The sequence below is a fragment of the Sturnira hondurensis genome, unplaced genomic scaffold (genome assembly GCF_014824575.4).
Source record: "Sturnira hondurensis isolate 20B ecotype Veracruz unplaced genomic scaffold, ASM1482457v3 Scaffold0008897, whole genome shotgun sequence".
Lineage (NCBI taxonomy): Eukaryota > Metazoa > Chordata > Mammalia > Chiroptera > Phyllostomidae > Sturnira > Sturnira hondurensis.
Genome location: NW_028081528.1, coordinates 2,308,962 through 2,322,077, shown reverse-complemented (window position 1 = coordinate 2,322,077; position 13,116 = coordinate 2,308,962). Strand labels below are relative to the sequence as shown.

Below are 13,116 nucleotides of genomic sequence, written 5' to 3'. Positions count from 1 at the left end.
AGGACAGCTAGATCAGGAGCGGAACCACAGAAATGGAGATCACATGGAGGGTTAGCAACAGGGGAGTGGGAGGAGAAGGGGGGAGAAGAAACAGAAAATAAGTAGCATAGATGGTAGGTAAAAAATAGATAGGAGAGAGGGCAAGAATAGTAGGGGAAATATAGAATCTAAAGAACTTGAGACACGTGGACATAAACTAAAGGGGAGAATGATGGGGGAGGGGGTGTGTAGGGTGGAGGGGAATGAAGAGAGGAATAGAACAACTGTAATGGTATAATCAATAAAATATATTAAAAAAAGAATAAAATCACCTAGGTATAAATAAATATAAACAAAGATCTATTTACATATGAAGTATTTTAGCTCTTCTCTAAATCAGGTCAAAATAGGCCTGCAGAAAATGAGAAGTATGAAACTATGTTATTAATAATATCACTCCACTCTATTAGGGCTAAATGCACATGTCATTCTAGGTCACTGAATTCACTTTCTATTTCTCTAGAAAAATAACCGAAATTTATTACTCATGATGCTTAAAGGAACAGTGTTGTTTTCACGGTTGACAAGAAATGGAACCACCAGAAAGTCTGGATGAGAGAAAATACAGCATAACACTAAGACGTCATCTGTATGTGATGTCATGTTTGGTTAAGAAATAAAGGCTCTGAGAATATAGGCCCGGATTTTTATAAAGCCATTTATTTAAAAAAACTGGTTTGTCAAATCACATACACGAGCAGAAACACAACTACCAAAGGGGCCCTGTAATAGACACCAGTGGGGTGTTCACCACACGTACCTGAAAAATACGGCTAAAAAAGGAGTCTGTTGAGTAATTTCTGATTCCTACTTGACTCCTCGCTGAATGGCTTTAAGTTAGCATATAGTGAGTGAGAGGTAGAGTCCCAAGTATAATAGCTGATGCCTCAGGGCTCCATTTAAAAACAAAACAAAAACAAAAACCATTTCCCCCTCCGCACCAGGGAAACCTATCCTATTTTTTTTTCCTTTGTGAAAACAGAAGCCAAGTTTCTCTTCTCGAAGGGTTCAGCAGTCCCAAAGTGTCGTGTGGTGACCTAGGTATTGTGCTTCTCGAGCCACCTAATTTTCTTCACCCTCGGATTCAGACTCTAGGGGACAAGAGAGGAAAGTTAGCATTGTTGTTGTTGTTCTTTTCAATAAGGCCATGAAAGGGTTTCTAATCGACGCCCACTCCACCATGCCTCCCCCCAAGACATTTCTGTCCCAGGCCCCCGACATGAGGGCAGATGGCAAACTTTTGTTCCCCTTGCTTTTAAAAGATCTTGGCCTTTCTAAAAATGCAACACCCTTATAAATACTTTTAGAGAATACAATTACTTTTATTCTTTGAATCATCTAAAATAAACTTTTCATTCTTGGTTGCACTCACTCTCGTCCATTATTATTCTTTGCGTTGCCATTTTAAATACCAGTCAACTGGTAAAGGTGCTCATAAAAATCTATATAATCCCATAGTAAGTGATTAAGGCAAGTGCATTTTTTTCCTTTCAGATCTAAATATTGCTTCCTCTCTGTTTTCCATTTGGTTAGGGTAGATCATTTAAGAGGGTTTTTTCTATTTTCCTTCCTTTTTGGGGGGGCCACGTAGAGATTTTCACTGCTTTGATTTCAGAAATGAAGGATAAGATAGATGTAGGCTGCGTGTTTGATATGAAAAACACTTCAAGAACTTTAGTTTTAGGAAAGCCAGAAAAATCTGCGGGAGGAAGAGCTTTCTGGAAGTGAGAAAGTGTTTGCCAGTGGCCAGTGCTGTTAGAGGGGTCATACCTTCTTCTGCGCTTTGTAACCACTCCACAAACTTCTTCATCTGGTCGAGAAAAACACTCTTGCCCTTAGCCACGTGTGCTTCTTTGTACCACTTCAGTATCGCTTCTTCACTCAGCACGTCAGCTGCAATTTCAAACCAAGCATTTCACAAGTTACTACACAAATGTCATGTTTTAAAGCAACTTCATCTTGTAGTTTAATGGAAAGCAATCACATTTAACATTAAAAGCTCTGTTGTTAAAGAAACCTATACCCGAAACTTACCAGAAGACAGGAACCAAGCTTATTTCTATATAGAAGAGTGGCGGATTTTAACATCGTAATGCTGATGACATTTCTCCTCCGGCATGATATAATGCAAGCCTATATGCAAGTCACCCTGGGACTCGGAAACCTCTTACAGGCTGAGTTTACTGGCAGGAAATGGGTTATTTTGTAATCTTGCAAATGAATCAGCAAATCTAAGATTTCAGAATACTCTGTGTCCTGTCAACTTCAAACACATCTTGATTAAGCAGCGACCTTAAATGACTACACTTTTAAGGGAATTTACTATTTTAGGAGAGAAGGGCAAATTTAAAAAAATGTAGACAGGATACAATAATGATATTAATGATTAGATATAAAGATGGACTTCCTGGGTGAATCATGGAACTAATACACCCATAACCCAAAGTTTCACACCTGCTCTACCAATGAATCACTAATTTATTTTCCTTTAGCATCATATTCTAAACTATAAGAGTAACGTTTTCCTTGTACTCCATTAAGAGAGAAACAGATATATTAAAACAACTCCCTTACAGGTTTCTAACAAAGGTATTATCTTTTACCTATTGATTATCTAAAACTCCTTGAGACCATCAAGTTATCACTTAGAATATTTAATGTTAAGAACTGGAAGGGGAATACCAAAATAATAGCATATATACATTGCTAATGTTCTAATGGATTGTCTTTGGGATTTTGGAGTGGGAATTGAGATGCAAAACCAATAAAAAGTATTTATTATTGTCCTCACTGACAATCCAACCCATTAGAATACTGAAAAACCACTCTCATAATGTATTTGCAGTTAAAATATAATTGTGGTGTACAGGAACAAGGATAAAAGACACATGGACAGAAACTGGGGCGAGTAGAAATGGGAGGTGGGAGAGATGGGGGGTGGGCTGGGATGGGAGTAAACGACAGGAAACTGTACTTGGACAACAATTAAAATTAATTAATTAATGGTTTTCATTTAAAATATCACTGACCTTTTTAGATAACATAAGATTTTTGTTTATATTAATCATTAAACATACCACATTTTACAAAGAAGAGGAAGGAGTCTGGATGTACTTATTCATAGAACTGGATGTGATCGATCTAATCAGGAACCCTACAGAATTACGCTTAGCTTCTAGTTTTTTTTAGCTTCTTCTATGTCCAGCTCCGCATCCCCACTCACAATGAGGAAAGAACTTCTCTACCCACTTGGAATCAAAACCTAGTTTTATTTTTAATCCTCAACTGAGAATATTTTGTACTGCTTTTTAGAGAGAAGGAAGAGAGAAACATCAATGTAAGAGAAATAGTGACTAGTTGCCTCCTGCACACACCTGGACCCAGGACGGAACCCACAACCTCTCACTTACTGGATAACGCTACAGCCAACTGAGCCACACCGGCCAGGGCCCAAAGCCCAGTTTTTATAGAGGTGAGGCGCAGTTTACAGCCTGAGGAAGTGTATTATTATTATTGTGCAAGATTGCTTTATAGACATTTTAAACATGGATTTAAAGTCTCTTTCATATAGTTAATGACATTTTTAGGATGCTTGAGATTTAGATTAGCAATCTCCCAATTGTTTGGGTAATGCTCCCCTGTGAACAATTTCAAGCACATACACCAAACACATGTATATTTTTGGTTTATAAATTATATATGTATGTATTACTGAACTAATGTTATTAATGTCATAAAACAAAATAGTTAAAAATATGGCAAATGTGCATAAAGGGACATGCTATTTCTCCCCATCTTAACAAATTGCCTATGATAAATGCTGGAAAGCTGATTTGGATTGCAGTTTAGTGATAGTATTTGCCCAGGTGTTTCCTTCGCAAGGTTCACAGCTCATTCCTGTATTTTACTGCCCCCCAGAGGCTGAAAGAGGCCATGCAACTACTCAAATGCCTTGGAGGATAGTTCTTGTGCAAGGACACTAAACAATAAGTAAAACTTACCAGATGCCCTGCCCACTAAAAGTCAGACTGACTGTGCAAGGTTGAGTTTTTAGACGAATCTAATTTAGTATTAAATACTTGTTGCAAGACCAAATTTCTGTCATCTGGGAATAATACAGAAAGGACAGAAGCAATGATACAGGGCTTCTTATCAATAAGTTTAAGAAGAAATTCAACTTTTGTTTAGTGAAAAGTCTTATAGGAAGAGCAAGGAATTCCTTCTCGAGGAATGACAGAAAAGGAGAATTTTTTTCCCTATGAGGAAAAGTGGGTAGAAGAGTTTGTTAAAATTGGATGAGCACAAAATGTTAGTTAGTTAAGATCTCCCAGAAATGCTAGCTAAGAATAAACAGGGTCGGGCACCAATAATGCCTCTTTTTTATTACAAAATCTTTCCTTACAAAATCATAAGCATGCAATTCTGTCACATAACAACATCACACTCAAGCAAACCATACAACATTTTAGGTGAAGTGTTCAAATTAAAACTATACATTATTACACCCATACTATTACCCTACCAACCACACTCAGGCATTACTTCTGCCAGACCTGATATCAGTAAAAGTACTAAGAAAGGAAGACATTTTCCAACTGCACAGAGTTCCTGAGATTAAAGCGCATTTTTCTCCTTCATGCCCGCCAACAACTACATCATCTGTGGTGCAATACTTGCACCCTTTTCCCTCCAAATAGCTTCGCCTGTGAGTGGGGTGCCCTCTCAAGATCATCACCCTTCCTTTCCTTGTCACTCTCTGCAGGAGGCTTCTCTTAGCCATTGCCATGGTCACTCTACTTCCTAGCCTTTCTCCACACACTGGAATTCAGCAAGTCAGGGGCTACTTAATTTCCAGCATTTAGCATAACAACTGCCACCTAGGATTGTATTCACTCAATGTATAATGAACAAACTCACTTACTTGGGAAAAACTAAGTATTTCTCAGTTTACAGAGTTATAATTTAAAACTTAGGATTTCACAAGGACCAAAGAGACACTATTGTAAAAGTGGTTTGGGAACTGCAGAGCTCTAGGTAACATTAGTTATTTAGATAGTCAAGCTGAATACTATGTCACTTGGAACTTAGGAAATTCATTAATTTTATTAGAGCTGTCACATAAGGATAAAGGAAAAACAATGCATCCTAAAGATGTTGAGAACATATGGTGAGAAGGCCACTCACCTTTTGTTAGAACAAGAAAAATTTACTTTAGAAAAACTTATTTTAGAAAAATTTGCACGAGGAACAGAATTTAACCTTAGAAACTTCTGCAAACAATAAAGCCCACAACAGAAATAGTAATGGTACTTGTGAAGGTGGTATTCTCTTTTTCAGACCTATGTGCTGAGAATGTGATACTGAGCTTCAGGAAGGAAGTGAAACTATTTTTGAAGCGAATAATGTAATATTTGAAAATTAATGGTTGATTTACTATTTTTCCTTACTGTCTTTTAGAAATATAAAAATCAACATTTTAATACAGAAGATAAATTTTCACTAAATGAACAATTACCACATTTTTTTCATTGCTGAAAAGTATTATTACAGTTTATTCACTTCTATTCCACTTTTATTTATATAAAACATTTAAAAGTCTTTCAGGGGAAACTGAGATTCAGAGCTGACTGTGGACTATGGCTGGGGTTGCCACGGTGGGAGATACTTCCTGTCTGACATGAGACTGTTGGAAAGTGCACTAGAGAGGAACAGGCGAGCTGCACTGGTCCCTCTCTGGCCCCTCCCCCACAGGCAGTGCAGCAAAGAGGGTTGCCCCACCAGGGTGAATTCCTAAGGCCCCATCCCTTACAACTTTTCAGCTGTGCCAAGACAAAGAAATATGGCCCAAATGAAAGAACACAGCAAAACCTCAGAACTAAGCGATGTGGAGGTTGCCAACCTAGCTGATGGAGAATTTAAAGCCAGAGTAATCAAAATGCTCACAGAACTGATTGAGCTTGGTTGAAAAATGAAAGAACAAATGAAAGATACCCAAAATGAAATAAAGCAAAATATTCAGGGAACCAAGAGTGACAAGAAGGAAACTAGAGTTCAAAGGAACGATTTGAAACAAAAGGAAGAAATAAACATCCAACTGGATCAAAATGAAGAAACAAGAATCCAAAAAAATGAAGAGAGGCTGAGGATTCTCTGGGACAACCTGAAACCTTCCAAAATCAGAATCATAGTGGTGCCAGAAGGAGAATAACAACAGCAAGAAATTGAAAATTTATTTGAACAAATAATGAAGAAACACTTCTCCAATTTGGGGAAGGACATAGACTTCCAGGAAGTCCAGGAACTCAGAGTCCCAAAGAAGTTAGACACAAAGAGGAACACACAAAGGCACATCATCATTACATTACCCAAGATTAAAGACAAAGAGAAAATCCTAAAAGCAGCAGGAGGAAAGGAGACAGTTACCTACAAAGGAGTCCCCATAAGACTGTCAGCTGATTTCTCAAGAGGCCTTACAGGCAAGAAGGGGCTGGAAAGAAGTATTTGAAGTCATGAAAAGCAAGGACCTAACATCCAAGATTACTCTATCCAGCAAAGCTTTCATTAGAATGGAAGGGCAGATAAAGTGCTTCTCAGATAAGATCAAATTCAAGGAGTTCATCGTCACCAAGCCCTTGTTATATGAAATGTTAGAGGGACTTATCTTCACCAAGCCCTTGTTATATGAAATGTTAGAGGGACTTATCTAAGAAAAAGAAGATAAAAAATAAAACATACTTAAGAAAAAGTCTTTCGATAATGATATTCATTAAAGTAACTAGGTCTATCAAGAGGGACATGAGTGACTACGTCCCCAAAATGCTGTTGTCCTCTTGTTCTAGGTATGTGGGGAAACTGTCAGCGTGTGCACATGAGAGAGATTAAAATATAAGAGAAAGCATTTCCATTATTTTAAAACCTGCACTGAGGTAAAAATGTTCCTTTTAATAAATAAAAGGAATCCCTATCTCCAGATAAAAGAAGCAAACATGACACAGTGAGATGTTTGTAAAATGCATGTGTATATGGCATGAGTGGTAAGTATGATCTTACACATGATACCACAGTTCATGAAAATTTCCCCTCTGGCACCGAACAGCCTTTACACCAGTGGGCCTGGACCAGCAGCCACAGAATCACCAGGAAATCTGTTTGAACTCCATTCTCAGGTCTAATCCTGGACCTGCCTGGAATCAGAGCCCCTGGGGATCTGTGCTGCAACGAGCCCCCCAGGAGACTCATGGGGAAAAAGTGCTCTAATACGCTGTTCACCAAGCCTTTCTGGACAAGTAAGCCCACAAGTAACATAACATTAAAAAAAGCTTAATCTGGACAAGTAACATAACATTAAAAAAAGCTTCCAAATCCTTACAAAAACACAAACTATATGTCTCTGGGTGCACCGTGTTTGTGGGATGAAATAAGGTCAGAATAAAAACCACTATTCAAGAAAGAGAAGGCAAACACAGTAACTCTGTTCAGAGCAGTATGGAACAATTGGTCCTCGGGGTTTTATGTTCCCAGGAGAAAATGTAATTATTTTATTCAGAAAAACAGACTGTGTATTTAATTTTGTGGAAAATATGCAACTACCTTGAAAAAAAAAGACATTTAAACCCCTCAGTGATATACTTTAGGTTTTCATTTTTAACGTTTCCTGATTTAATTTCCAAAAATAACTAAGGCAGAACAAAATGATGTTAATACCCTCCTGTGTCCTGAGCCTGCTCACAGGAGCCACACAGACCTCTCTAACTTTAGATTACCTAGAAGGGGCACAGTGGGGAAGGCTGTTGGCATTAATGGTTACAATGAGAAACCTGAAGGATTTTGTATGTTCATGTTTTGAGGACAGACTATTCCACGCCATGTCCACTGTCTCGTGAGATGGACTCAGGCCAGAATGGAGACTGCTTACTACAAGCCCCACTCCAAAGACTGCTGGGTCATAATCCATGTTTATTCTGATGAAAAATCAGTACCCTCTGCAGCCTCCTGGAGCAGGCTGTTGTGACCTGGCCAAGCAGGTACTGTGATTTCCCGTACCCGGTAGCATTCATGCACCAGCACCCATGACTGTACCCCTGCCCCCCGTATAATTCTTTGGTGCCTGCTTGCCAAGGAAACCACTCTGTCCTGCAGCCGCCCAACCTACTCCTCTGCGAGTTTCCCTTAATGGACTGTTAGCTGCCAGATTGGAGTGGCCTGCCTCTTTTGGTCTTTCCCTGCCCTCCCTTACAAAAGTAGATTTTCAGTCTTGGGGCTTTTCCCTGGGTCTGTGTGCACTAACCTAGATGCTCTCACTAATAAGAAGCAATTTGTTTGTTTTTTCTGACTTAAATATAGTAATAAGATTAGGTGCTTTTCAGATGAGGTTCAAACAAGGATGTCTCACTTAAAGAAGATTTGGCCCTGGCTGGTGTGGCTCAGTGGACTGAGTGCCTGCCAGCCTGTGAACTGAAAGGTCGCAGGTTTGATCCCCAGTCAGGGCACATGCCTGGGTTGTGGGCCAGGTCTCCAGTTGGGGGCACGCAAGAAGAAACCTCACATTGATTTTTTTCTCCCTCTTTTTTTCTCCCTCCCCCTCCCTCTTTCTAAAAATAAATAAAATCTTTAAAAAAATTCAAGATTAAAAAAAATTTTGGTTAGAGACACTGTCTGGATAGGCTAGCTATTAAACAACAAGAAAGAGAAATGTGCACCTCGGCTACTAGTTTATAACCAGTTTGCTTTTTCTTCTCTAGCAGAATATACTGTCTACCCACAGAGCAAAAGTGAAACCTAACCTCCAGTCCTCTTTACCGGTTTAGAAAGGAGTCAGCAGTGGCTGATGGGGACAGAATGCCTGCTGGGTGGGTGCGCCCTGCTTCTCTTCCTTGGCTGCTGGGTACCGCAGGTGGGTTGGCAATATAACCTATAGGTTTAGTTCTGATGGGTCACCTGAGATGTCATTTAAGTCCTAGTTTCAGGACGTTGCTATCTCATGACCACACGAATGGGGACCTAATCCAGATATGACCCAAGGAAAACACCAATTCCTGAACTTCAAAGGGGCAGCTACCACATTCTCCTTCTGAGGCAACAGTATGCTGACTTCCAGAGGGCTAGGAGGGTGCGGAGTGAATAAATGGTGAACACACAATGCTATCTATATACAGATGGTGCACTACAGAACTGTACATCTGAAACCTATAATTTTATCAACCAGTATCATCCAAATAAATTCAGTTTAAAAATTGTGCCAAGTGCCTCTGTGCCATGAATGTAAAATATGGCCCCAAAACTTGTGGGCAAGATGTATGCATTGCGAGAATAGCTATTATTAAAAAATGTAAAATTTATATATTCTAAATGCCAAATTATCACTAAAACAGACACATTTAAGAAGACAACAAAAGGAAAAAAGTTGACTGGTGTTAATTGGTACTTCAGTTTTTCTGGTATCATACGATTTAAGGACATAATAACTTCTAATAAGCATTTTATAATCTTCAAAATATACCACTTCTTAGGCCTCCCTTCCCTCCCTCGTGAACCACATAAATGTAGACTGAAGGACTGTTCAGGATCATTTTTTATATGCTGTACGTACAGAGATTTAGATCGGTTAAAACCTTAATCGCATTCATTTATTAAAGGCAGTGCCAGTTGTCATGGCAACCTAATCCTTAAAAATACAATGAAAAAAGACAGTAAATGGGAAAATTTAAAAATAACCATTTCCTCAGAAAACAGGAGACTGGCTGGGACAAATAACCAAAACAGAAAGTAAAAAGGCTAATTATTTCAGTAATTTTAAAGTCAGCTTTATGATACCTGAAAAGGTCTGCATATAACTTTTTGTAGCATTTGATAATCATTCTTATTAGAGCTCATCCTTATAATTCAAAAACGGATCTAATTACTTTATGCACTTACATGTTTTCATGCCTTGCACCCATTGCTCCCCAAATACTAACCAGGTCCTCACAGTCTTCTGGGAAGTCCCAGCAACGAGAATAGGCATTTATGGTGCTTGTACCTTCCCTCTCTGTATATAACATGGCTGCCTCTCCAGCACTTGCAAAAATGAGTGTGAACCCCATGTTGCCCCCGTCTGGCCCCCTGCTCTACTTTCTCTACAACAAAACATGGAAACAGCGATGGAACGACGTGGGTGGATTACCTTTATAGAAGAGAACCACGATCTTCTGAAAGGCTTTCATGAAGTGGATGTTGTCGTAACAGTACTCCTGCACCTTCTGCAGGAGGATCAGCTCTGACTGGCCTTGGGAGCTGAACACAGCCAGCAGGGGAGCGTATTGCTGGAAGAGAGGAGGGGGGTAAAGTCGTTAACTTTCCTGGGAGCTACAGGGTGCTTGAATCACAATAGTAATCTGGAGATTTGCTTTAAAAGCATTCACTCTTAGGATTATCTTCTTATTACATTGTGTTGAATCAAAATGAATCTTCCATCCCCACATCCTACCAGATTGCTCTCAGTGCACCTACTAGGACGAGACCTATATGAACTGCTGAGTGTACTCCAGGTGACTGCTGGGCTACTGCCTGTCTACTGGACGTTGTGAAAGTGAGACAAAGAGTGAGGTTCTCCTTCTCCCGACATGCAGATCCCCTCACGGGTCTTTATGGTTATGTTCACGTGGTTCCCTTTGCCTCAAATGTCCTTGGCTTCCGGTCGCTGGTGTACAGCCATTGTTTTCTCTAAGTCCCACTCAGTTCAACAATGATCTCCTCCTAGGAGCCTTCCCTGACCAATGGAACCTGCAGTTTACTCACTGCTCTGTGCTCATACACACTGAGAACTCTCTCTCATTTATACGCTAACCAAGTTTATACTCGGAAGTCTCTGCCTTCCCAATGCAAGTGTAAACTCTGAAGGCAGGATCTAAGTCTTCCTCTTGTCTTAATAGAGTTGCACAGTGAGAAGACAATTCATAGAAGTAAAAACATACATCTTTGTGCACAAAAATATACAATTTACACAACCAGCTGATTTCTTCCACCACTCAGATACTTTGCAAATTCTAACGTCAATTTGTAGTCTACTTAAACAGAAATATTCTCTAAGAATTTCTGTCATGTAGAAGAGAAAGGAAACCAATAGTTAGATGGTATTTCTCTTTAATTTTAAATACTGAATATCTGACTATTCTGTGGATTTCTGACACTGTTTTTAGGAAGAATTTTACCCTTAGATATTTCACAGGCTCTTATATCTGAAACATTTCCGGTAGTGGCCAATTTGAAAAGAAAAAAATTAGGAAGTACATGTTTGGCCCGAGTCTGGGCAAATCGAGGTTGGGACCCACTGGCCATACCGCTAAGCGCTGCAGTCGGCCCACGTCAGATTGTTTCCACTGACGCCCTGTACCTTCAGGTGCTTAAGGGCCTGCTCTGCAACCAGTTCCTCCTTCTTGTTCCACTCCACAGCATTCATGATACAGGTCCACAGCAGTCCAATCACCGCCGTCTCCGGAAGGTCGTTCCTCTTCATCTCTTCTTTCACGTAGAGCACCACCTAAATTTCAGGGAGACGGGTGTCAGAGAGCAGCAGGCAGATGGGGAGCTACCTCTCACCATCCTGGGTAGCAAAAGGATTGGGGCAGATGTGTGAGTATATTCTACTCAGGCCCTCCCTTCCTGGTACCTGTTCTCAGATTACAAAAGGGTCAAGAAATCATAATGATTTGTTCTCAAAGCGCAGTTATTTTTAGTGCAAAAATTAATAGGCTTAGCTCTGGCCAGGAGCTCCCGGATAACAGAAAATAAGAGAGGATCTTTGTTCCTTGGGAGTTGCTCTTCCACACTGGAGCCCCGGGGGCCCAGCTGAACAGGGTTTGCTTGAGCCAGTTTGACTTTCCCGGGGTTTAAAAAAGGCAGCCAAGCTGTTAATTTTTATCTCTGACCCTCACCTCTAAAACTCTTGATGGGTAATGTCCTGGGTTTGACAAGTCTATTCTCCACAATTCATTCTTTGATTATTACTTTTGATGACCTTCATGTGCCACCTCAATAAAATGGTAATTTGTAAATAAACTGTACAGTGTAAAGGCAATTTCTGTATGATACATAACAATGCAGCACCATCCAGTGGATTATTTTCCCTAAGTATTAAATTTAAATATGCAAATTTATCCTCAACTCTCCCACTATGAAATATAGGTCTGCCTAACTTCACTGTATATCAAACTTGTTTGGAAAAATCTTTTTTCCTTTTAAAATAAAATCACAAATAGAGGTCAGAGCCCTAAAGGTGATGATGAAACCATAATGCATCTCCAGCACACCACTTTGTGAGTCACACAGCCCCTCCTTCTTAAGCAAAAGTGTATTGTTGTCTTCCTCGCTGACCGAGTTACAGAGCTGCCTGCGGCGGGTTCAGCAGGCTCTGAGGACACAAGGACCGGGGAGTCCCACAGTCTCAGAGCTGGCTGGGGACACTGTACAGAGAGGTGAAAACCCTGCAACTAAAATCATGACCATGCTTTTTGCTTTTGCTCGCTTAGAAAATCATGTTCAAGTTCCTGCTCGGAGGAATGTTATTCGGCGTGTTGCTGACCTGAACGCTATAAGACTTGGGACTGCGCAGCGCTCCACCACCTCCACCCACTGCCTAGTAGCAGCTGAGCTCTGCAGCTACGTGAGGGGCCTCGCAGGGCTGAGGGCATGAGGGTGGTGAGGAGTGGGACCCAGGAGCAAGTGGCGAAATGAAAGGACCTTTTGCTGAATTTTTGTATTATCACATAAAATGTGTTTTAAGTTCAAACAGGAAGTTTTCTCCAGGCCTGAATTTTTTAAAAAATACAGTCCTAGCCATATGAGCTATAGCTATACAAACTATTTTTACATGCAGCCGTACAAAAATAAAGTAGTGACATAATGGGAAAGCATGGCTATTGTGAGTGGGACCACACAAGCCCTGGGTCCAGCTGCTCTTTTCCCAGGCTATAAATTCACAATTGCTGACCTTTCCCTTCGAGTTAAAAAAAGAAACCACCATGCATATTCATACCCAGTGACACAGAATACCAAGGTGATTAGAGACAAAACCAAATGCCTAACAATGTAATGCTCTAC

General features: G+C 40.1%; 1 protein-coding gene across 3 annotated transcripts in view; it reads right to left on the bottom strand.

Annotated features, from left to right (window-relative positions):
• Positions 1–678: 678 nt before the first annotated feature.
• The window catches only part of BZW2 (basic leucine zipper and W2 domains 2), a 60,675-nt gene continuing 48,237 nt past the window's right edge, over positions 679–13,116 (bottom strand). For all 3 annotated transcript variants that reach the window (XM_037056267.1, XM_037056266.1, XM_037056265.1), the window contains exons 9-12: positions 11,411–11,557; positions 10,202–10,340; positions 1,810–1,932; positions 679–1,130 (exon numbers count right to left, since the gene is read on the bottom strand). In XM_037056267.1, coding sequence (XP_036912162.1) covers positions 1,102–1,130; positions 1,810–1,932; positions 10,202–10,340; positions 11,411–11,557 — 438 coding nt within the window. In that variant the 3' untranslated portion in view covers positions 679–1,101. The remainder of the gene's footprint in view (positions 1,131–1,809; positions 1,933–10,201; positions 10,341–11,410; positions 11,558–13,116) is intronic.